Source organism: Electrona antarctica, assembly GCF_951216825.1.
Source record: "Electrona antarctica genome assembly, chromosome: 4".
Classification (NCBI taxonomy): Eukaryota; Metazoa; Chordata; class Actinopteri; order Myctophiformes; family Myctophidae; genus Electrona; species Electrona antarctica.
Window position 1 is genome coordinate 9,211,263 of NC_136809.1, and position 25,667 is coordinate 9,236,929.

Here is a 25,667-nt window from a genome sequence, read left to right on the forward strand (position 1 = left end):
CTGCTCTTCAGTGCGCTGTGCCCCTCCCCTCCCCGCCTCCACTCAGTCACTGTGCCCCTCCCCGCCTCCACTCACAGTCACTTCAGTCTGAAATGCCAGTGCGCTGTGCCCCTCCCCGCCTCCACTCACAGTCACTTCAGTCTGAAATGCCAGTGCGCTGTGCCCCTCCCCTCCCCGCCTCCACTCACAGTCACTTCAGTCTGAAAGGCCAGTGCGCTGTGCCCCTCCCCTCCCCGCCTCCACTCACAGTCACTTAAGTCTGAAAGGCCAGTGCGCTGTGCCCCTCCCCTCCCTGCCTCCACTCACAGTCACTTCAGTCTGAAAGGCCAGTGCGCTGTGCCCCTCCCCTCCCCGCCTCCACACAGTCACTTCAGTCTGAAATGCCAGTGCGCTGTGCCCCTCCCCTCCCCGCCTCCACACAGTCACTTCAGTCTGAAATGCCAGTGCGCTGTGCCCCTCCCCCTCCCCGCCTCCACTCACAGTCACTTCAGTCTGAAATGCCAGTGCGCTGTGCCCCTCCCCGCCTCCACTCACAGTCACTTCAGTCTGAAATGCCAGTGCCCCTCCCCCTCCCCGCCTCCACTCACAGTCACTTCAGTCTGAAATGCCAGTGCGCTGTGCCCCTCCCCGCCTCCACTCACAGTCACTTCAGTCTGAAATGCCAGTGCGCTGTGCCCCTCCCCCCGCCTCCACTCACAGTCACTTCAGTCACAAGTGAATCGCCAAGATTCACCAGCGCAGCCCTCTAATCTTCATAATAAATACATACATTTATATACACATTACACAAATAACGTTCTTAAAAAAAAAAAAAAATCACAGAGCCCAAGGCTCAGCCCGGCCCAACTAATTAGCATCATTTTTGGGTCCAACTCGGCCCGAAAACGTCTGTTCGGGCCAGGTCGGTTTAGGTCGGGTTCGGGCAGAGTTTGATAACTCTATTCTGTACGGCAGTGGCTCTCAACATGGAGTGGAGGGACCCCAAGGCGGTCCTTCAGGTGGTTTCAGGAGGTCTCCAGCTAGGGGAAGCGTTGTAAATGGTAAATGGTAAATGGTGCATTTATATAGCGCCTTTATCCAAGGCGCTGTAATTGTGCATTACATTCACCCATTCATACACCGATTGCGGCGGAAGCCATGCAAGGTACCAACCAGCACATCGGGAGCAATTTGGGGTTCAGTGTCTTGCCCAAGGACACTTCGACATGTAGACAGGAGGAGCCGGGATTCGAACCGCCGACCCATGGATCATTGGACGACCTGCTCTACCTCCTGAGCCACAGTCGCCCCCTACACTCTCAGAGATAAATCACCACTGAGGGTTTATACTGTACAGTGAGATTGTTTCCCCAGAGATACAAATATGGCCTAATCATGCATACCAAACTGGGGGGGGGGTCCTTGTCCTTGAAATAAAAACAAAGATCCCGGCTCCTCCTGTCTACATGTCGAAGTGTCCTTGGGCAAGACACTGAACCCCAAATTGCTCCCGATGTGCTGGTTGGTACCTTGCATGGCTTCCGCCGAAATCGGTGTATGAATGTGTGTGTGAATGGGTGAATGTAATGCACAATCTATGTAAAGCGCCTTGGATAAAGGCGCTATATAAATGCCCCATTTACCATTTACCATTTTAAAGATTGGTGACATTATTCTTCCATGTCCTATTTTAATCCAAAGCAATACTACACTTTATCTTGTCACCTCGACAGCCTGTTAAATGCAGGCTAGGCCATGTGAAGTCCTGGGGCTGTGGTTGCAGCCTCACCCCAAAGTGGTGTCTCTGGGCTGGGCCTGGGCGCCTGACTGCCTCCCCTCTGTGGTGGGTCCCTGGAAGTCTCTCTGGGGCCTGCGGGGAGCCGCCAGTCACAGACATGCTGTCACCCCCATGATTGCTTAACCACCATGCGCACACACACACGAAGGCGCGCGTACACAAACACACACACACGTGCGCACGTGCGCATGCACACACCTTGAGAAAGCACTGCAACACACACGCACACACTCATGGCAAATCCATAGTGGAGAAACATGTTGTAGTGTAGAAACCACACACATGCATTTGATTCACACAGATTCACAAAAACACATGCTCACATACATACTCCACCCCCGCCCCCCTCAGAACACACAAGTGCACGCACACACGCATGCACACACACACACACACACACACACACACACACACACACACACACACACACACACACACACACACACACACACACACCACTGCAGCAGCCTTCAGGCGACTGTGGTTTGCAGTGAGGTCTCCTAATAGCACCCAGTGGCTTTCTTTAGTTCTCTCTGTTCAATATGGACTTTATAGATACACGCACGTACACACACACACACACACACACACACACACACACACACACACACACACACACACACACACACACACACACACACACACACACACACACACACACACACACACACACACACTTTGCTTTACTTTTACTGTAGGATTGGCTCCCTTGCAGCACTATTAATTTTTTTCAATGGTTGAGCTGACATTTTCTCTTTTTTTATTGAACGCACCACAACAACAAATGTTAATGTCCACTTGTATTCTCTCTATTGATGGTTCTTTATGGGTCGAGACCTGAAACGGGCCAGAATAAACAAACACAGAGACTTAAAGGACCACTTCACCACTTTTCAACTTCTCTTCCTATAATTGGTCCTAACTAATGTTCATGATAAAAATACCACAATTTTTTCCTACTCAGTCTGTGTCTCATAGGAAGGCTGTGGGCAGTTCAGAAACCCGTCCACCAGTGACATCATCGATGGTGAATCCAAGCTAATAGAAACGGCAGGCTTTCTTTTCCTGAAAAGTTGCAATGCAAAAGTTGAAGCCATCGTTCTCACGATAATAAAAATCTAAATATATTTTAAAACAAATCTTGTTTTAAAATAGAATCTGCCTAATGATGATGTCACTGGTGGACGGGTGTCCGAACTGCCCAAAGCCCTCCTATGAGACACAGACTGAGTAGGAAAAAATGGTGGTGTTTTACCATGAACATTAGTGAGGACCAATTATATGAAGAGATGTTGAAAAGTGGTGAAGTGGTCCTTTAAGGGCTTAGTCATAAAATGTCGCGGTTTATTGTCAGCTGTCTGAGTCGTACTGCCTGTTTTCTATCACCATATAGACAGTGTGATTGAACACATGCTGTGTCTGGGATTTTTATACACTTATGCCATATTTTATACTTTTAAAAACGGCAAAGAATAACAGATCTGCTAAGTTTGTTACTTTTTTGAAGGTTTCTGAAAAATGTGTGTGAAGATTTTCGACCATAATGAGTGACGCACCCAAAATATTGACGGCGGGTTGAAAGTGGTTAACCACTTAAACCCTATACTTGGTTGACCGGCGTCCCTCAGGGCTCAACACTAGAGTATTTCACGTTTTCGCTCTACATTAAATCATAAAATAGCCGATCTGCTATGCTCTGAACGTTTTCCCCCACAATTCGGATGCTGCAGTTTATAAGTCAAACTCATCGCCCCTCTCACTCAGCACACCATAAAGCCACTTGGACAGTCCTTTGTGCCAGTAGCCCCTCAGGCTCCACAACCAGCCTTGGACAGTCCTTTGTGCCAGTAGTAGCCCCTCAGGCTCCACAACCAGCCTTGCCCTCATATGGGAACATTAAGACCTGTGACTGTCTGTTCCGTGCTTTTAACATTACGGGTCTATGGCTTTGACTCTGAATGGTGCATTTGCACATGAACTACTCCACTGAACCGTGACAGATGCCAACCCAGGACAACTTGTGTGAGACTCACACACTGTACATATACTGTTTATCAGTCTCATATTCACTGTTGATATATCGGCAATAGATGAATATTTATTTGTATATATTCACTAGTGATAGATGTATATTTATTCATCTATTCCCTAGTGATAGATGAATACTCATTCATATTCAAATTCCATTTTGAACACATACAATATTACACACCGCAGAGGAGATTGTTACATTGCTTGATGCCCAAATCACACCTTCAAATGCATTCCATAGAATATATCACGTGTGAACATGTTTGTTTTGAAAGATGCAACACCAATCATTTTTATTGACAGTATTTTATGGCCTCTCTGTTTGGACTGCGCATCATAGACTCATTACTCAGTGATGTGTGTCACATCATGTCAAAAGTATCACATAATAAGCTTCATATTTCTTATAGCATAGTTCTCGTTTAAAGTTGAGCGACCCAATGCTTCTAATCCCCATTTTTATTTAGAGCGTAATATGAAATTTGAGCTGTATCTGTTGCTTTTCTCTGCAGCTTTTCCCAAGGGCTCCTCAAGTGTGTTCCTCTTACTGTGTCAAGAGGCTAGTGATCTTGACACTCGTCCAAAACCGACGTCAGGAAGTGTGAAGAATAGAACCTGTGTTGTTCCAATGGGATCCAATGAAGAATAGAACCTGTGTTGTTCCAATGGGATCCAATGAAGAATAGAACCTGTGTTGTTCCAATGGGATCCAATGAAGAATAGAACCTGTGTTGTTCCAATGGGATCCAATGAAGAATAGAACCTGTGTTGTTCCAATGGGATCCAATGAAGAATAGAACCTGTGTTGTTCCAATGGGATCCAATGGAGTTATTATTTAGTCACACGCTCTTAGTTAACTTAGTTATACTTTAGCTATTGAAAAATAGCAGATGTCTTGTAGATCAGGGGTTTCTCTATTATTAAGGTTATTTTTGCAGTCAGTTTGTATTGGTGGGGGGGGAGGGGGACGGGGCGGGGGTCCCGAGACATGGCAATAGTATTTCCGGGGGTCCCCTGCCAAAAACGTAGCGCGGCACTCGGTGCCGCGCTACGAGCTTGTAGATCTGCTATTTTTGAAAAATCGTGAAAATGTGGTGCAAATCTTTGAATATATATTCTTTCAGAGCGAACGTTTTTAACTCAAATCTTAGGTTCTGGGGGGTCCCTCCCTGGAACAACATATTTTCAGATGGGTGTCTGTGGCCAATTACATATATTGTTGGGGGTCCTTGACATGAAATGTTTTTAGAACGACTGACATAGAAACATTTTAGAAGGAATGTGTAGAATCGTCGTCAAGTCTAAATGGGTTAAATATTTATAAAGCCCATGCACAGACAGATCTACAAGCTCACTCGCACGGCGGCGCGTTGTGACTTTGTAGAACGGCTATTTTCACAACTTGTAGTAGGAATTATAGGGCATGAATGTGTTTTAAAAACAAACTACGTAAAAAGTTTAACCCATTTAGGCCTGACGTCAAAATAAAAAAAACGTTCGCTCTGAAAGAATTTATATTCAAAGATTTGTGCCGCATTTTTTACGATTTTTAAAAAATAGCAGACCTACAAGCTTGTAGCGCGCCACCGAGTGGTGCGCTACAAGCTTGTAGATCTGCTATTTTTCAATAGCTAAAGCATAAATAATATGCTTAGTTAAAACACCAAAAGGGGTTCCCGCCCAGAATGGGTTTTAAATGGGGATATAAAGGGTTTCTGTCTGACTTTGACAATGAGAAGCTTGTTTGTTTTCCTTCCAGGAACAGAAATGCAGAGCATTGATTTTCTGTTCGGCACATTTTCCCCCCATAATGCTTCCAGACTGTCCTCTGGACGGTATTTCACCAACTTTTAAAGGACCACTTCACCACTTTTCAACATCTCTTCATATAATTGGTCCTCACTAATGTTCATGATAAAACACCACCATTTTTTCCTACTCAGTCTGTGTCTCATAGGAGGGCTTTGGGCAGTTCGGACACCCGTCCACCAGTGACATCATCATTAGGCAGATTTTTTTTTTAAACAAGATTTGTTTTAAAATATATTTAGATTTTTATTATCGTGAGAACGATGGCTTCAACTTTTGCATTGCAACTTTTCAGGAAAAGAAAGCCTGCCGTTTCTATTAGCTTGGATTCACCATCGATGATGTCACTGGTGGACGTGTTTCTGAACTGCCCACAGCCTTCCTATGAGACACAGACTGAGTAGGAAAAAATGGTGGTGTTTTATCATGAACATTAGTTAGGACCCATTATAGGAAGAGAAGTTGAAAAGTGGTGAAGTGGTCCTTTAACTGTAATTCTTTGAGTGTGAGCTCACAATTAAATTACTGTAGCGCTCCGGATTTCACTGTGCACGTAGGCGGGTGCTGTGTTCAGGAAATTATGTTTAGCCAATTATACCACGTTAACTCTGGCGTCGCTAATTTAGCATTATAGGTAAAAATAAAAAATGTCCCACGTGTTTCTAATCTTTTTTTTTTCAAATTCTTTCACAAATATCAGATCTAGAAGCTCACATTGTGTTGCATCGTGGCGCCTCGTTGTGAGTTGTTCTGCTATTATCGAACAGGCAAAGTATAGAATGGGAAATCTTTGTGCAAATCTTTGAATATGCAAATCTTTGAATATATATATTCTTTCAGAGCGAATGTTTTTAACTCAAATCTTGGCTTCTGGGGGGGGGGGTCCCTGGGACAACGTATTTTCAGATGGGGGTCGGCGGCCAAACAATTAAATATATTTTTGGGGGTCCTTGACATGAAAAAGGTTGAGAACCACTGACATTGAAACAGGGTTTTCAGAAAACTGTTAGGATTTAGAAGCCTTTTTTTTTTAGAATCGGCCTCAGGTCTAAATGGGTAAAGCCAGTGTGTAAATCAGTTGGTTGTTCAGCAGGCGATCAGCTACAATCAGCAACTGATAGCCTAAACAAGATGCCCAACGCCACTTTTCTTCTTGGCACTTGTCAAACATCACCAGATGGAAGCCCTGCTTGGTGTGTTTGTCACGTTAACAGAACAGCACAACAATGTCTCTCATCAGTATTCGCCTGTTGTGCGAAAGATATAACAAAGGCGTCTTTTCACGAACCCCGACACACTCGCTGTGTGAATAGCCTCCACATGGCACCTGCCACGGGGAGAGAGAGAGAGAGAGAGAGAGAGAGACCGGGGGGGTGGACTGGAGAGCGTGAGTGGGATGGTGTGTGTGTGTGTGTGGAGAGGGGGGGGTCTGGTCGATGCGGCTAAACAGATGAACGAGAGAGTGGAAGTAGAGAACGTCGGGGCTCCCTCCCTCCCATCCTGTCCTTTCATCACGCCTAACCTTGACATGAATCATTTGCGTGTGCGCGCATCTCTCTCTCTCTCTCTCTCTCTCTCTCTCTCTCTCTCTCTCTCCCCCCCCCCCCCCCACCCTCCATGGCTAAGCATGCAATGAAAAGCAGACCCATAAAGTAATTATTCAAAGCCCCCCCCCTCCTCCTCCTCCTCCCCGTCTCTGACTCTACAACCCTGCTCTCTGCCTTGCAGCATCCCTCCGTGTGTGTGTGTGTGTGTGTGTGTGTGTGTGTGTGTGTGTGTGTGTGTGTGTGTGTGTGTGTGTGTGTGTGTGTGCGTGTGCGTGTGCGTGCGTGCGTGCGTGCGGCTATGCGCGTACAGAGCATTAGTGAGAGGCAGAGGGCACGCTGATGCTCGGCTTCGTCCAATCACAGGGGAGCGTTGAGTGTTGCTAGCGTTGCACTCGAAACCCCCCACATATTAACAGTCAATCCGTGGTGTGTGTGTTTGTGTGTTTGTGTGTTAGCAGCATACTGTATTATATTCAGATATACGCGGTTCCTTTCTGATTTAAATCCACGAGGGACGCCGTGCACTAACGCAGACGACGGACTCGGAAAGCAGTCATCGCCGTAGCGGATTTTCTCTCCTCCTCTCTCCCTTTCCTTCTCTCCTTCCCTCGCCGGGGGATTCACTAGTACCTGAGTGAGGAAGGCAGATTTCTTTTGGCGCCATCTTCTCTCTCTCCTCCATTGGCTGCGTGCTGAACCTGTGTGTTTTTCTACGCTGCCGACTCTGCTCTCTCTGCCACAGCCTCGCACGGGAGGGGCAGCCACGGGCTTTAATTCGGTCGAGGAGCGGGGTTGTTTCTTATTCTCTTATTTTTTTTCTTACGTTTTATTTGAAAATGAGGATTTCATATCTTTAAAAATATTTTTTATTTTATTCCATTGACATTTTGGATTTCTTAAGATCTTGTTTTCATTTCTGGATTCCAATAAAACCTCATTGTGCTTTTGATTTGTTTTGAAAGGAAATATTAACAAGGCAACTACAGCAAGCCTTCAAAGGTTTTTCCTGTACGATCGTAAGTGATTGAAGCTGATGGACTGTGTCGCCACTGAAGCCAGCAAGAAAACGATTGACACACCGGTGGAAACTCAGGCAATACTCAAGTACAGAGATACGAAACAGCACAGCGTATTTTCAAAATATAGTATCGTAAATAGACTCTTAAACGAGAGGCAAACTAGGAGAACAGAGAGAACATCAGGACCACCATCGGTAGACCTCGTCTCTAAAGCCAAGACGACGACGACATCCTCCAAACTGTTGGAATTGGCCGACGTTCAAGAAGCCTTTCGAAGCCCGTGGGAGACAAAGCTGCAACTCTCACCACCTCAGCGTCCGCACGGTCCACCAGCGAGGATGTTATGGTCTCCGAGACTCTCGCTGTCCACCTTCCACGTGAAGCTGACGGCGAAAGGACTGTTCCGGAACCTGCAGCTGCTCTCCGGATGCAGGAAGAACACCATGGTGTTCCACGCAGGTCTGGAGAAACTTCACTGTCCTGTAGATCACTTCATCATCATGTCATCTGTAGATCACTTCATCATCATGTCATTCCACCATCCATCCCTCCATCTGGAGAAACTTCACTGTCCTGTAGATCACTTCATCATCATGTCATTCCACCATCCATCCCTCCATCATCAGGTCTGGAGAAACTTCACTGTCCTGTAGATCACTTCATCATCATGTCATTCCACCATCCATCCCTCCCTCTGTCCTGTAGATCACTTCATCATCATGTCATTCTGGAGAAACTTCACTGTCCTGTAGATCACTTCATCATCATGTCATTCCACCATCCATCCCTCCATCAGGTCTGGAGAAACTTCACTGTCCTGTAGATCACTTCATCATCATGTCATTCCACCATCCATCCCTCCATCTGTAGATCACTTCATCATCATGTCATTCCATCCATCCATCCATCCATCACAGTGATGTTTGATCTACATCTCCATCCATCTATACATCTATACATCCATCCATCCATCCATCACAGTGATGTTTGACCTGCATATGCATCCATCTATACATCTATACATCCATCCATCCATCCATCCATCACAGTGATGTTTGACCTACATATGCATCCATCTAGCCATCCATCCATCCATCCATCCCTCCATCATCGTGATGTTTGACCTACATATGCATCCATCTATACATCCATCCAGCCATCCATCCAGCCATCCATCCTACCCATTCCCAATTAATTCTTTTGAGATGCTATCACTGGTGTTTCATACACTTTTGGACGATCCTCGTCAAAACATAAATTTCATCTCACCTCTGCAGAGATGACAGGCACTCGGGTATTCATAACGAAAATAGCCGACTTACAAGCTTACACAACGGAACGCGGTGTGAAGCGTTGTAGATTGGCAGTTTTTGGTGCGCGACACAGCACAAAAGTATAGATTGGGATTAATAATATCATACCTCTGCTCATAGACGCCCAGTCAAACCAGGTGTATTTATTATACTGTACAATGCCTGAACCAAATATATATATATTTTCTTGGCCTAGTAAGGTATTCACCTTCAACTTGTTTGGATGTCTTAACTTTCAAGTCATTGTGAAACGGTTAGGAACAATGTTTTGATGCTAACAGTAGTATGGGCTGGTAGCATCGCTTGTACTCTGAAGTCAGTGGTTCCCAAACTTTTTAGGACTCGAGACCCAAATGAGAGATTAGACGTTTGCCTGAAGTTTGACCCAAACTAGTGAAAATGGCAGGTCTACAAGCACACCACAAGCTTGTAGATCAGCTACTTTCACTACTTCTTAATTCTAAATATGTATTTTTTTAATTCATGTTTTTTGTGTTTGTTTGTTTGTTTTGTTTGTTGTATATTTCAAAATAAATATATATTTTTTAATGTAGGAAACGAAAATGTGATTTTTACTCTAGTAGTGACCAATAAAGATTGGTCCGTGATCCACAAATGGGTCCAGACCCACTGTTTGGGAAATGGTGCTCTGTTCTTTTTGGCGAGCAACACCGTCATGCAACAAAGTATAACTTAAAGATGAGTGCCGTGATTTTTTTCTTATTTTTCTTATTATAAGGAGGAAGAATTTGTTCAAAAAAGTTTACACTATTTGTTAAAATGTAGTTTTTATGTGGACGTGCCCACCAGTTCATTAAGTATGCCTGGTTTGCCTGGTGGGTGGTGATCATCCACCTGAACTAAAGCCGCACCCACAGTTGTTGCTGTATGATAAAGGGGGAGGGCTTAGGGGAAGGGGATGATATTGTGAAGTCACTATATCACAGTTTTTTTTCATTGGCACGTTTGACTGTCAGGGTTTCAGCCTCTAGGAAGAAACTCTACATACAAAGGGAAGACATCATTGCACATAACCACATTAGGGGGTCTAATGAAGTACTGTCACCTCATAAACTCTTGAAAATCTGGAAAAAATACAACAAATCACGGCCCTCATCTTTAGGTCTTACACTTCCTCTGCACATTTTATGTATAATTTTAAAGCTCCAATCCTGGACTTATTTAATTTATAGTGAATGTTAACTTACATCTGCAGTGGTTGGAGGTGGTTAAGTTATAAGTATTTGAAGCGGACGGTGCACTGGATCGCACACTAGATGCACCGCCATCTTTTTTTGTAGTTCGGACATACAGTAATTGCAACCTCCATCAGGAGAGATATAAACCTTACGGATTGTAGCTTTAATATAATGTTCACATCTTTGTTCTCCAATATGCACTTCATTTTGTTTTACCTCAACTCAACCTATGTTTTTTTTTCTCCTTCCCAACATGACCTCATCCCCCTTTCACAACCATCTCCTCCTTCCACTAAAAGTCCTGTTATACTCGTTGTGTGCCTGTGTTGCACGCTGAAAACAGCCGATCTACAAGCTTGCAACGTTTCTCCCTGCGATGCATTGTGAGCTTGTAGATCTGCTATATTTTGGCACGCGGCACAGCACTATAGTGTTTGCCCAGTGGAAGCATAAGAGCTTAACTGTGTGGTGAGATCACAAAACTGGCTCCAGATCAGCCTCAAAGGCCAATTTCACCCTCACAGTAACCCCCTCCCTCCCTCCGCCCCTTCTTACTCCTCTTGTTTTCCACATGATGGTGCGGCGGCCATTGTCGTCTTTCCTGCCTTCTCCCTCTCCTCTGCTGTGGGGGCTTTCAGTTTTGTATGGACAGGCTAAGACAATACCGCCATGCGCGTATCAGATTCAATAGAGCCATCAGCCGTGCGTGCGTGCGTGCGTGCGTGCGTGCGTGCGTGCGTGCGTGCGTGCGTGACTATATTGTTAATCTGGTTTCCAGCCTGATTCGCTACGTTCCGTGAATTCGTTTTAGTGACAAAACAAATCTGTGGAACTTAGTGAATCGGGCTGGAAACCCCGTATAGTAGAAATTGAGAAATGTTCCTGGCCCTCAAAAGAGGGTGTTAGGATTAGAGTTATGCCTGATTAAACTTAGTTTCGAACCGGTGTAGTGCGCCGAAAATAGCCGATCTAGATGTACTCTTTTTGGGGTTAGGGTTAAACAATAAAGAAATGGCATTCATAAATGTCCTCAGAAGTGTAGTAACGCGAGTGGCTCAGCAGTGGCGTGATGAAAAACCCAGGGATGCCAGCTCCTTTTAACTGTGATAGCCTGCGCCTAGAGGAGCGTCGATCACGTGACACGACACATACACACACGCGCGCACATGCGCCAGAAATAGCCACAGATGCATGTGGATTTCACCTTATTCAACCATTAAAAGCATTCCCTGTTATGGAGGGCTCGTGGCAGAGTCAAAATGGCAGAAAGTCCTTGGCTGCTCTTAACTTCACCTGCTGCATCAGACTGAACGAACATGGGTAGATCATCTTCACACTGCAAAATCCTGGCTGTTAATATGACTATCAGTGCAAAGATTTACCCTTACCTGTGGGTTTGTACCTCGGTAGAAAGTATATGTACACAGAAAAATTGGACAAAAATAAATGTACACTTTTTTTAATTTCTTGTCATCGTATGAAGTGTCGCATAAAAGTAGCCTAGTGAATATTTATAAAATATACTAAATTCAATTTTAATTCATGATCTGTAAATTCATGTCGCTAGCAAGTTGGCAAAACATGTCTTTTTGTTGTTACAATCAAAATTAGTTTTTCCGAATTTCCCGTGGACTTGCCGTCCTGGTGACGTGTTCCTCCTCATCTCCATCTGATCTGAGCTGCACGTGTTTGTCTGCAGCACGTTCACTGTCTGAACGCTCCACAGACCCACAGTCTGCAGCACGTTCACTGTCTGAACGCTCCACAGACCCACAGTCTGCAGCACGTTCACTGTCTGAACGCTCCACAGACCCACAGTCTGCAGCACGTTCACTGTCTGAACGCTCCACAGACCCACAGTCTGCAGCACGTTCACTGTCTGAACGCTCCACAGACCCACAGTCTGCAGCACGTTCACTGTCTGAACGCTCCACAGACCCACAGTCTGAACGCTCCACAGACCCACAGTCTGCAGCACGTTCACTGTCTGAACGCTCCACAGACCCACTGTTCACTGTCTGAACGCTCCACAGACCCACTGTTCACTGTCTGAACGCTCCACAGACCCACTGTTCACTGTCTGAACTCTCCACAGACCCACTGTTCACTGTCTGAACGCTCCACAGACCCACAGTCTGAACGCTCCACAGACCCACAGTCTGAACGCTCCACAGACCCACTGTCTGAACGCTTCACAGACCCACTGTCTGAACGCTTCACAGACCCACTGTTCACTGTCTGAACGCTCCACAGACCCACTGTTCACTGTCTGAACGCTCCACAGACCCACTGTTCACTGTCTGAACGCTCCACAGACCCACTGCCCACGAATGTAGGTTAGTGCACATACACAGCCTTGGCATGTGTGCATATTACGGTATGCGGCCACAACCATCTGGAGAGCAGGCCAACGCACACACACACACACACACACACACACACGCTCGCTTGCTCACTGCCTAGTGGTGCAGCTGAGGGTGGGCGCTCGTGCGAGCATTAATCTGATGTTAAGGTTGTTGTTTTTCTACCGAAGGGCTGATGAGGGCTTTAGAGGTTAGATTCTGTTCCAATCCAGGCTGCCATGCTCTGTAACATTTAACCAACAGCAGACATCCACATCTGACCCGGAATAGTCTCTAATATTTGTGAAACTGGGTAGAGATCTTCTTTTTTTTTTGTGTGTGTGTGTGTGTGTGTGTGTAAAGCTGTGGATAACTAGGACAGTAGTCTGTACACCGATTATGTCTACAGCCACTAAATCTGGAAACCTCCTTTTGGAATGAATAGTGGCCCTATAGAGCGTCGCAGTCCCGCCCCCTACCATGGACCAGGAAATGAATCCCAATGCATTTTTCCTCATAGACATTTCAGAAAGTATTTATTTAAAGACGGTTACGCCGCGGACAAAGCCAACTCGAGTCGTGACAACTCATGACAACACAAACAATATTTTGGACCAAACAAATAATTACAAAGAAGAAAAACAACAAAAAAAGTGTTGTAACCTGCCGTTTTTTTCTTCTTTCTAATTATTTGTTCGGCCCAAAAAATTGTGTTTGTTGTCATGATTTGTCACGACTCGAGTTGGCTTTGTCCGCGGCGTAAACGTCTTTAAATAAATACTTTCTGAAATGTCTATGAGGAAAATGAATGGAGAATCATTTCCTGGTCCAGGGTAGGGGGCGGGACTGCGACGCTCTATTCTGGGCATGTCATAATAGGCAAATGTTCATAATAGGCAAAAATAGCAGAGCTACAAGCTCACTACACGTTGCAATGCGACACGCTCTGGCCTTGTAGATTGGCTATTTTAACCCATTCAGGCCTGACCTCGAAATTTAAAAAAAATCTTCTAAATCCTCCAGTTTTCTGAAATAAATATTTTCACGATTTTTCAAAAATAGCAGACCTACAAGCTCGTAGCGCGCTACTCGGTGGCGCGCTATGAGCTTGTAGATCTGCTATTTTTCAATAGCTACATTATAACATAATGTTTAAAACACCAAAAGGGGTTCCCGCCCAAAATTGGTCAAGTGGTTAAATGATTTCTGCTTGGCAGCAGTTTCTTGGAACTTCTGCCAAGTACTGCTACCTCTAGCGAACACCTGGCTGAAGAACTGTGTTGAATCGTCTGTGCCGTGATTCAAACTAACAACAACATTCCTTTAATAATTAGCATGGTGACTTATTTATGTTTTTATTTTTTTTATTTTACACACTGATTTAATTTTGCCTACTCCTCAGCCGTAGGGCCTTGAACCTGAAGTGCTTAAATGCTGCACGACACATTGGTATGTTGTTATTGAACCGCGTTGAGTTGTGTATGGACAATCAGCGGTTACCTGCAGCACTCGGATCGATTGGGATCGACTGTGTTTCTCAGCCGTGTGAGTGAGCGTACACACAGGTTCTGTGTTTCTCAGCCATGTGAGTGAGCCAGCGTACACACAGGTTCTTGTCGCGTTGGTGTGCTCCTCTGTGTGCCTTAACCATCATCACAGTTAATGATCAGCCGATGACGGTGAGATTCTAAAACACGAGTCCTTACAGATCCATGTTTACTGTACATTCTCATAGTTAACGTAAATATAACATGAATACATTCACTGTATGCTGTAGCTTTGTGGCAGAGTCTGAGCAACAGTCTGCTAAGCAGTAGTTTTTTTGTTAAATATAATCCGTTTGACCCTCAGACCACCCCCAAGAGTCAGAGTCAGTCACCTACTGCAGTAATATTACACTTGACACATACATACATACTGGATGTTGGATTGAATACCGAACTACAATCCTATAAATATTCCATAAATTGTGTACTATAATTTAAGATTAACAGAGCAGGCTAATCACATATATATTGCAGTATTCCTATTGATTCACAAATGTATCATTAATTTGCAACTGTATTCTGTGATTCTTGCAAATACACACACACACACACACACACACACACACACACGCGCGCGCGCGCGCGTGCGAGCGTCACACACAAGCAAACCTATCACAGCCACGCCTAATCGAATTCTTAATGATCACGTTTAATCTAATTCTTAATGATCAAAAACTGCCTAATCCCACATTTTGGGAATAATCCTGTTGGAATGTCACTCTTCGTCTCCTCAATGTTGGATTATAATTTTCATCATAGTAATCTGAGCCTGGCAGATTAAGGGGATTTAGACTACTAGGGCAAGGTTTTTCCTGGCTCAGCCTCTGAGTCTTTGGGGGGTGACTGACTAGGCATGACTAGATGAAAGCGTGACACGTCGCGACTATGTGCAACAGTAACAGGCAATGTGTCTGTTAAACCAGTGGTTCCCAAAGTGGGGTCTGGGGACCCCCAGGGGTCCTTGAGGGAGTTCCAGGGGGTCCCCAGCTATATGATAGTTTGGAACCAAATGGACCCTTATGGGTCTGTAACTCTGAGTGTACAAATGGAACCATTATGTACACTCAGAGTTAAATTAACATTGATTTCCCAATATAAATTGGGGGTCCCAGAGAAAGAAATGCCATTAAATGGGGGTCCGTAGACTAGTGCATGTCAAACCAGGGGTCCTAAATTAAACGGGTTGAGAATGACTGTTGGAGCCGTAAAAATCTTCTCTTATGGGGGTCCATAAGACCGCTGTGCAAGCGAAGATGACACACACACGCAAGAGTGCACGCACGCACACACACACACACACACACACACACACACACACACACACACACACACACACACACACACACACAGAGAGGCAGGGTAATGCCTGTGATAATATTTTATTTGCTAGCCAGCACCATGTGTCAGTGCAATTACCATGTTCTCCATGGTTAATGGTTAAAGAACCAATAAATGAAACCCTGGCCGGAGGCAACACAGTCACTCTGTGGTCCTTTAAATGTGTTGCTGATTCAGATTGCTTGATGTCGGCTTCCTTGGCCATTACAAAAAACCATCAAAAGCACTGTCAATGAATCAGATATGTAGTTTTAATATGAATCAATGTCGAGTAGTTCACTTCAATATCAGTACATGTTGTCACAGTCAGGTTTTCTGTCAACAGTACAGTAGCATACGGTTTTCCTTAGTAAAATGAACACATAAGAATATGGAATATACATGTTATTTTGACATGTGTGGATTGTTTAAGAGCAAACTTAAAGCCTCCCACCTTTAGCTGCCCTGCCTTCATTTATCCTGCTATGCCCCTCCCCCTCCCCTCCCCCATCCAATGGATAGAACAGACAGATTTTTTGTCCATTGGTATTTGGCTGGACAGTACACTGCTGATGGCTGCTGTAGAATTCTGTAGTTGATAATGATGGTCATTGAATGAATGCCAAGACTTGGCAAAATCACTTCAAACTGAAGTGATATTATAGTAGACATTTCAAAAAAAGTTTATCAAATGATCCTTGAAGTTATGCTCATTTCCATCTATCTTCATTTCTATGGATGCCATCGTTGGTGCGCTGGTGGTATAGCAGGAAGTATTCGCCACGGTAAAATCCTGAAAGTGTAAAAAAATGGATCCGGTAATAAGGGTCCAACAAACAGGATTTGTCCGTGTCTCTAGTCTGTGCATTGTACTGAACTATGAAGCGGTGTGCATCGTGTCTCTAGTCTGTGCATTGTACTGAACTATGAAGCGTGTCTCTAGTCTGTGCATTGTACTGAACTATGAAGCGGTGTCCGTGTCTCTAGTCTGTGCATTGTACTGAACTATGAAGCATTGTACTATGAAGCATTGTACTGAACTATGAAGCATTGTACTGAACTATGAAGCGGTGTCCGTGTCTCTAGTCTGTGCATTGTACTGAACTATGAAGCATTGTACTATGAAGCATTGTACTGAACTATGAAGCATTGTACTGAACTATGAAGCGGTGTCTGTGTCTCTAGTCTGTGCATTGTACTGAACTATGAAGCATTGTACTATGAAGCATTGTACTGAACTATGAAGCATTGTACTATGAAGCATTGTACTGAACTATGAAGCGGTGTGCATGCTAACCGTGTTTTTTCTCTCTGCTCTCAGTGTGGGCCCAACCGCTCTGTGTCACTGATTTGAAGCTTCCAGGTACACACACCCTCTTCATCTAGGCCTCTGGGGGAACTACCGCTAGTTTATACACATACTCCTGTGATTTTGTTTGTTTGAGGATTTTTGCTGTGCAGTAGATAACATTTTATTAATGTCCAATTATGTCGAGAACATTTCATGTGCGGTTTTCAAATCCTACAAAAAATAATATACATATTTATTTCTACAGCACAAACGATGATTACTATTGGGCAGTGGTGTGCACAGATAGACACTAGGGGGTGCTAGAGCACCCCCTGCCCTTTTCCCTCTGGACAAATGTGCCCTTTTGAAAAAGAAAAAGAAAACATTTCTTTATGTACACTGTACATATGATAAAAAGCTTCTAATATATTATTTAGGCCCCAAAATCTATAAATCTCACACTATTAAGGCAACCGGCCGGTTCCACGCGCTGCACAAGGTGCCCTTTTATTTCACTTGAGCACCTGCCCCTCTAAATGTCTGTGCACGCCACTGCTATTGGGAAATATTGTTGTTGATGTACTGATAAGGAAGTACTGGTGAAATTACACAGCAAAGACAAACCTATTAGAACCTGATTGTATCAGTTAGTGGTCTGAATGTGGTGAATGTTACACGTTAAATACCACAAAAACATCCTCTGTATTTCTGAACGCACGTGCACACTCAGAGCTTGCACGGCGCGCACTCACAAATAGAGCGCGCGTGTGCAGACACACAAACTTGAATGGCCTTGATGATGGTGCCACCGCATTCACAGATGTCTTCATACACGGCTGATACACTTTAGAGAGAAAGACAAAAGACAAATGGACTACTGGCAAAATGATCTGTGTAACAGGCAGAGACAAAGGGGACAGACTAGTATAAATAAATGAGCTGTCTCACTCACACACTAGCTTGGTGTATTCTATGTCAGTGGTTCCCAAAGGAGAGAGTTCCAGGGGGTCCCCAGCTAAATGATAATTAGGAACCAAATGGACCCTAACAGGTCCATTTGGTTCCATTTGTACACTCTCAGAGTTAAATTTACTTTGATTTTACAATATACTGTACATTGGGATCCCAGAGATAGAAATGCCATTCAATGGGGGACCGTAGCCTAATTCAGGTCAAACTTGAAATGAAAAATGGTTGAAAATACACTGCTAGAGCCATAAAAACCTTCTCCTATGGCGGGTCCCTGGCATATATCTTCAAATGGGGGTCCGCAGGCTAATGAGTATCATGTTGGGGGGCCCTGATCTATGTGGCATACTGTCCACACAAAACCCCACAGAGTCATGTCTTCATCTGCAAGCCAAGAACCAGAATTAGTGAAGGACTCTGGTTTCCTGTTCCATGTTCCTTCATGGTGATTTACTATTGCAAAAGAAATCTGGGATGAGAATTAACGAACTAGGCCAGTTAAGTGATTCCCGACCTCTTTTGGATCAAGGCCCACTTCAAAATCTTGGAGAAAAAAAACGTTTTGCGTATATGGCCCACCCATCTGACCACTCGTGGTCAGAGGTTATTACGTACAGAGCTGGCGTCTGTGTGTTCCTCGTGGGGAGAGATGTCGTGATGAGGCAGTGGTGTCGTAACACTTCTTTACTGCGAGCCGATTACTGGAAAGGGCCGTCTGAGCGCCGTTAGCCGCTGTAGCTGACTTCAAAGACATGGATTTAGCAGTGGTGGAAAAAGTACTCGCATGTTTTAATGAAGTAAAAGTATCAATACTGCAATATAGAAATACTAGTTACAAGTAAAAGTCCAGAATTTTAAATGTACTTGAGTAAAATTACAAAAGTATTGGCATCAAAATGTACTTAAAGTACCAAATGTAGAAAGTACTCTTTATGCAGAAGTTTTCAAATCTATTAAAAATCTTTTGAAAATAGCCGATCTGTCGCAATGCATGGCAACGCATTGTGAGCTTGTAGATCGGCTATTTTCAAAAGATTATACATTTGAAAACTTGAAATGGGGCATTCTGCATAAAAGTACTTTCTACTTTTGGTACTTTAAGTACATGTTGATGCAAATACAAATTGTACTTTTACTCAAGTACATTTTGAAATCGGGACTTTTACTTGTAACAGAGTAGTTCTATATTGCCGTATTGATACTTTTACTTAAGTAAAACAATCCCACCACTGCCTGCCACCATGTGTTGATGACGTGAGCCACCAGGCTTATTGCTGTTTGACCAGCGTGTGTTGCACAGTGGCCGCCAGCAGAGGGCAGTGTTTCAGAGAGAAGCTCACAGTCTTGTTTAGTTTACCAAAGCTCTCTGCCGCAACACACTACTGCTGTCAATCCCCTTTTATTTTTATTATGAAATGAAATGAAATTATTACTATATTTACCCAGGGTATCTGGGCTAAGCTCAAGAACTTGTTTCCAGCCAGGCCCTGCTCATAGAACATTTCATCGTAGTGGTTCAATGCCTTGTTCAAGGGCACTTCAGCGGTGGTAATTTTAACGTGTCGGACCGCTGATTCGAACTGGCGACCTTCCGGTATCAAGACCGCTCCGCAATCCGTTCGGCCACCGCTGCCACATTTTACTAGTCCATTTTCAAATGGAGCTGAAAATCACAGACATTTAAATTTGGCGTGAAATATGATGGAATTAGAGAGGTTGCAAAAAGGTTGCATTTGTCATGTTCTACTGTAATTTCCTGTGGGCACAGCTTGTGGTGGTGTTTGTATTAAGGTTAAGCACCCCCCCCCCACCCATCCAGGACCAAAATACAATGAGGTTTATTTTCGGTCAGGGAACCCTTTGAGTCAGAGGTAAACAGATATGTGGATGGGAGAAGAGTGGCAGACTAATGGCATAGTAAAATGGAATGAAGAATGGGAAGAGAAGAGACAGGATTGGAGAAGACTCTCTCTCTCTTTCTTTCTCTCACTTTCTCTCCACCCCTCTCTCTCTCTCTCTCTCTCTCTCTCTCCCCCCCCCCCCCTTTCTCTCCACCTCTCTCTCTCTTTCTCTCTCTCTCTCTCTCTCTCCCCCTTTCTCTCCACCTCTATCTCTCTCTCTCTCTCTCTCTCTCTCTCTCTCCCTTCCTCTCCACCTCTCTCCTCTCTCTCTCTCTCTCTCTCTCTCTCTCTCTCTCTCTCTCTCTCTCTCTCTCTAATTGCACGGTGCTTCGGCCCTCTGATGCTGATGCACTTAATGCACATCTAGGGACCTCTCTCCATCCATCTCTTCTCTCTGTCTCTCTCACACACACACACACACACACACACATACACACACACACACACACACACACACACACACACACACACACACACACACACACTTATTACTTCACGTACAACACTGCCCATCATTACCAGGCAATCCCAGGATGCATCTCTCTCAGACCAGAGCACTCCAGTCAGCAGGGCGTATTCGGTCTTGACTGGACTAGCGAGCGTGTGCGACGACGTGCGCGCGTGTGTGTGTGCAAGGTTTTCACCTTTTTTTATGTGTGTGTGCGGATGTTTTGGTGGTCAAACCCAGACCCCACAGACAGACCGACTGAGAGACTGCATGCGCATGTTCTGTTTGTTCCGTTTTCTTCTAAATGTGTATTTAATTTGCTTATTTTTGTTTTTAAAGCACACATTTCTGTTTGATATTTTGCGTTTTTTGGAAAGGTGAACCCATGTTTGTTTGGAGTGCTTGGAGTGTGTGGCTAGCATATCGCAACTCCCACCCTGGCCATGGTCTGACTACGGTGGAGGGTTGAGAGTGTGTGTGTGTATGGGTGGGTGGTCCGGGGTGTTGTCGACACCATGTTGAACGTAGCAGCTGCGCGCTCACTAAGTGGACGTTGTTCTCTTGCAGTGGACAAGAACAAGCCTCGGGGGGCGCCGGCGAGACCCACCTCCACCAGCCACGCCTCCACGCAGCCAGCATCTAACGGCGGAGGCGGAACCAACCAGCAACAGGCTCCTCCTCCAGACCTGGTAGGTCCTCCTCCATCTCTACCAGGGCATGTTAATAGCTAATCGATTAATCGCTGTTTTATTTAATTACTCAATTAAACGTAACGGTTAACAATTAATCGAAGATTCTGCGGTTCTATCATTGGCCGGTTTTCTGTGAATGTAATGATGTGTGCTCTTGCGAGGAACGCAACATTACATTGAACAGCGCTCGAGCGCTCAGTTTTCTGCCCCCTCAATGTCGGACTCGTAACTCTGTCTTACTCTATGGGCAGTATTATGCGTGTCTTAAGTACCAGGTCTTATTACTTAACTTAAGACCTGGAGGCGTGGTCAATGCTGTTTGGCCACTCAGAATAGCCAAATGGCATTGATCATGCCTCCAGGTACTTAAGACACGCATAATACTGCCCATCGGCTCTAAAATAGCAGCCAGACTTTGTAATAACAATAATATTAATCGTTATTGGTTAACGCCGGTTAAGCGTTAAATCATCAACACCGCCAACACAATATTCCTCCCAGCAGCTGATTCAATATAGCAGCATCACAACAACACATCACCTGCACCCGCAGCCTAGAGTGGCCTCATTCAGCCCAGTAAATAACCTAATATGTGAACATGACAAAGACACATTGTAGCCGACTACAGAGGGCATTATGTTCTGTTGACAGAAATCCTTTAATCTAACCACATGTGACCTACATGTAAGATACACTGTGTGGACCTGGTGTGTCTGGAACCCACAGCACAGCACGCAGTGAAAGGCTTAGTGTTCATTTAACTCTGAATTAAGTAAACACTGTGTAGGAACAAACTTATTTTTCATGACCCAGACATATTGATCCATGCTTACCTAACCTAACCCACCCACCTAACCCAGGCTAGTAATTACTTCATTAATGTCATTCTTTGATGGAAGACAACAGCCATGTTATTACTCTGTTACTCTTTGCTCTCTACTTACTGTCTTCCAGATCAAACACTTGCATTTGTATTTATAAGCTCAAACAACTCTATTCCCAAACCTTTTACTGATTACTTTCAGTAACAGATTCTCAAATACACAAATAACACACTACATACATACAACTAGTGGGGCCCCCTCAAAGTTTGCTAATAATAGCACAACGACTTTAACCCTATCTTATACTTCTGATATTTGAAAATGGCTGATCTACAAGTGTATAATACATTGTGATTCCATGCGTTGTAAGCTTGTAGATCTGCTATTTGTTCAAAAATAAAATAAGAAAATTGGTTTGAATAATTCTGAACAGATTCTTATGGTTGTTCCTGGCAGAAAATATTTTTTAGATGGGGGGGGTCTGTGGCCAAATATATACTCTCTATATCAATCTCTCCTTTGTTGCCGTTCCTTAAAGTAAAAAAAGCAATTGTCTTGCCTTTCTCTCCCTATAGGTGCCAGACCTACTCAGCGCAAATACAGTACCAGCGACCCCAGGTCTCCCGGTACCAGCCAGCGGTACTGCCACCAACGCCGGCTCGGGAACCGCCCCGACCTCCGGACTTCACGTGTTCAGCAGAGCCAGAGCAGGGTCTCGGACCAGCCCCAAAGCGGGCTCTCGCCTCCAGAACGGACTGGTAGCATCTGGGCCCTGCAGCAAGGCCAGCGTAGTGGTAGGGGAGGCCGGCAGCACATCCGTGCCTGCAGGGGAAGCTCCTGTCCAGGCGAAACAGAACCCCAGGGAGCAGCAGCAGGCGGACAAGAAGAACCACCAAGGCATCAACCAGCTGAGGAGGCTTCTGGTCCAGGGAAACAGGAGGGTGGAGGCTCTGGCTACCGTCATCCAGCATGTCTTCACTGAGGTAAGATCTGACAACCAGATACAGATCATCTGATGCTGGTGACTCCAGTGTTGATTTTGTCAAACGTTGTACTGACACTTTGTGTTAAGTCAAATATTATTGTTGTCAGAGCCCCGATAGTCCCTGCATGGAGACCCCACTTTAAATTGAGAACCACTGCTCTACACCAAACCTCTTTGCTAAAAACAGCTGCATCTATAAGCACGTACACTAACGTGTCACGTTGCAATGCGCGTTGAGCTTGTGGATCCACTATGTTCACGTTGCAATGCGCGTTGAGCTTGCGGATCCACTCTGTTCGCTCTCGTATGGAGTGGCTAAAGTGGTGACTGCATTTTACCTTCAGTTGTTACAGATGAAGTCATTTGCAAAGGGTCATAATCACCCTCTGTTGTGAGACCGCCTGATCCTCCAGGGCCACAATGGTGACCAGCTGTCGTTTCTGACACAGCCTGCTGCTATTTACGGTGTTGGTTGGGATGCTTGGAGCTGTACGACTGGCCAAACACCTCTTGGCAGCAGGGCGGAACGTGTAGGAATCTGTGTGTGTCGGTGCTGCTCTTGTGTGTGTGTGTGTGTGTGTGTGTGTGTGTGTGTGTGTGTGTGTGTGTGTGTGTGTGTGTGTGTGTGTGTGTGTGTGTGTGTGTGTGTGTGTGTGTGTGTGTGTGTGTGTGTGTGTGTGTGTGTGTGTGTGTGTGTGTGTGCACGTGTGTGAGTGTGCGAGTGTGTGCGTGCGTGCGCCAGCTGTGTTTGCCAGGGAATGAACAGGAAGGTATTTTAGCTTTTTTGCCCAGATTTAATGAATCTCACTTGTTGACTTGGAGGTTTAACTGATAACGGATTTCTCCCATCTCTTAAAAAAACTGCATTTTGCTGTAATCTGCTCCTGACTATATTTGAAGGATTTCACTCCAAATTGTTGGATATGAATTTATATTGTGATGTTAATGTTATGAAAATGTTAGGCATTTAGCCGATTCTCTTCTCCATAGTGACTTACAAAGTGCAAGATCAGAGTAAATGCCATAAACCTCACAGTCAACAAACTACAGGCTAAATGGTCAGGAAAGTAGAGTGAAAGAGAACACTTCTCCAAAGTAACTATAAGATACCAGGTAAACATCAAGCCTAGCGTCTGTCCAAACAACTTCCCATCTAAATAACACTGATCAAATAAAAACGTATGTAAATAATCCACATAGCATGTGAACAAGTAACCAACATACGTATATCTGTATAACTAGCATCTGTCAAACGGTAGGCGACAATAAGTTCTACAAGGAACAAGTTTACAACCAACAAGTTTGTGAGGTTGTGAGTTTTGAGACTGCAACAGAAAATGGGGGATACATAATACATAATTGTATTGCGTGTGATTCACATTGGCTACTAAAGAGTTCACACTATTTGGAAATTACATGGATGCTTCTACAACCATATAAGCCAGCAAAGGTATTAAGGTGACTTAACCCAGTAACCCACAATATGCTGATCTTCCATGCCTTTCTTTCATATAAAAGCAGGTGATGCATTCTTTTTTGAGCGGTGGGCACACCGTCTCCATCATGTAGCTTTGTGTGTCCCTACAGTATGTCTGTCTGTCCCTATGTCCGTCTGTTCAGGGTACCAACAGGTGAGAAAATGGCGCTGTTGAGCTTCACACTGTGCACAGGTGCATGGTGGGAAGCTGAGTTTTTAGTGTAAACACCAGTCTTTTTCAGCACGAGTACAGTATAACAATTACAGTATAGTTCCACAGCTCACTTCACACAGGTGTGAATTTATTTGAATGGTGGAGATCCTGTGAGAAACTCCTCAGCCGCGGATGACATTATCATTGTTTTGACGGTCACGTTGGTATTTGAGGTGTTGGTTGAGATGCTTGGCTGGCGTAATTGCTGTTTTCAATAGAAAGTGATTCTTGGCAGTGAGGCGAGACCAGTCCACCACGCCCATGTTCCATTTGTTCCATTAACCCCACGCCGTCCCAGAAGAGTTGAGTTGAGCCTGACGTATACATTGTTGTACGGCCAGGAATAGCCGATCGACAAGCTCACAGCCTCGACAGATGCGACGCGTGGCGAGCTTGTAGATTGGCTATGTTCGAATTCGCTGCATACACTGTGTGTGTGTGTGTGTGTGTGTGTGTGTGTGTGTGTGTGTGTGTGTGTGTGTGTGTGTGTGTGTGTGTGTGTGTGTGTGTGTGTGTGCGCGCGCGCTTGTATGAATACTGTATCATGTTGTAAGTGTCTTAGGATGAGTATAACTTGTGTGTGTGATACATCTCATGGTGCTTCATTGATTTAATCTCTCGTACCAATCGAACCAGTTTCTGAGTTATTTGTGTGGAGCATAATAAATGCAAGCAGTCTTTCCTTGTTCCTGTTCTTACGTTTACTGGTACTGTATATCTAATGTGTGTGTGTGAATGTATGGAATGTCCAGTAACCTTTGGATCTGTAAGCCAGGATAGGTACAAAGGAAGCTTACCACACAAGGCCTTATAAATGTTATGTTGCTCTCCATGAACTGCGAGAGATGTCCAACCCACTTTATCATATACAATACAGTGTTGGGTGTAATAATCATTGGCAGTTATACATCGTAGAGCACTGTGGTAGACTGCTTCAAGAGGCTTCGGCGTGGTATGCGAAGCA

The 25,667-nt window shown here is 44.7% G+C and overlaps 1 protein-coding gene across 1 annotated transcript in view; it reads left to right on the forward strand.

Annotated features, from left to right (window-relative positions):
* LOC306922195 (uncharacterized protein) overlaps positions 1-25,667 on the forward strand; it is a gene marked incomplete at its 3' end in the record, with an annotated part of 87,831 nt that overhangs the window by 61,349 nt on the left and 815 nt on the right. The window contains exons 8-10 of the mRNA XM_079499591.1: positions 17,224-17,265; positions 21,079-21,200; positions 22,603-23,010. Coding sequence (XP_079355717.1) covers positions 17,224-17,265; positions 21,079-21,200; positions 22,603-23,010 — 572 coding nt within the window. The remainder of the gene's footprint in view (positions 1-17,223; positions 17,266-21,078; positions 21,201-22,602; positions 23,011-25,667) is intronic.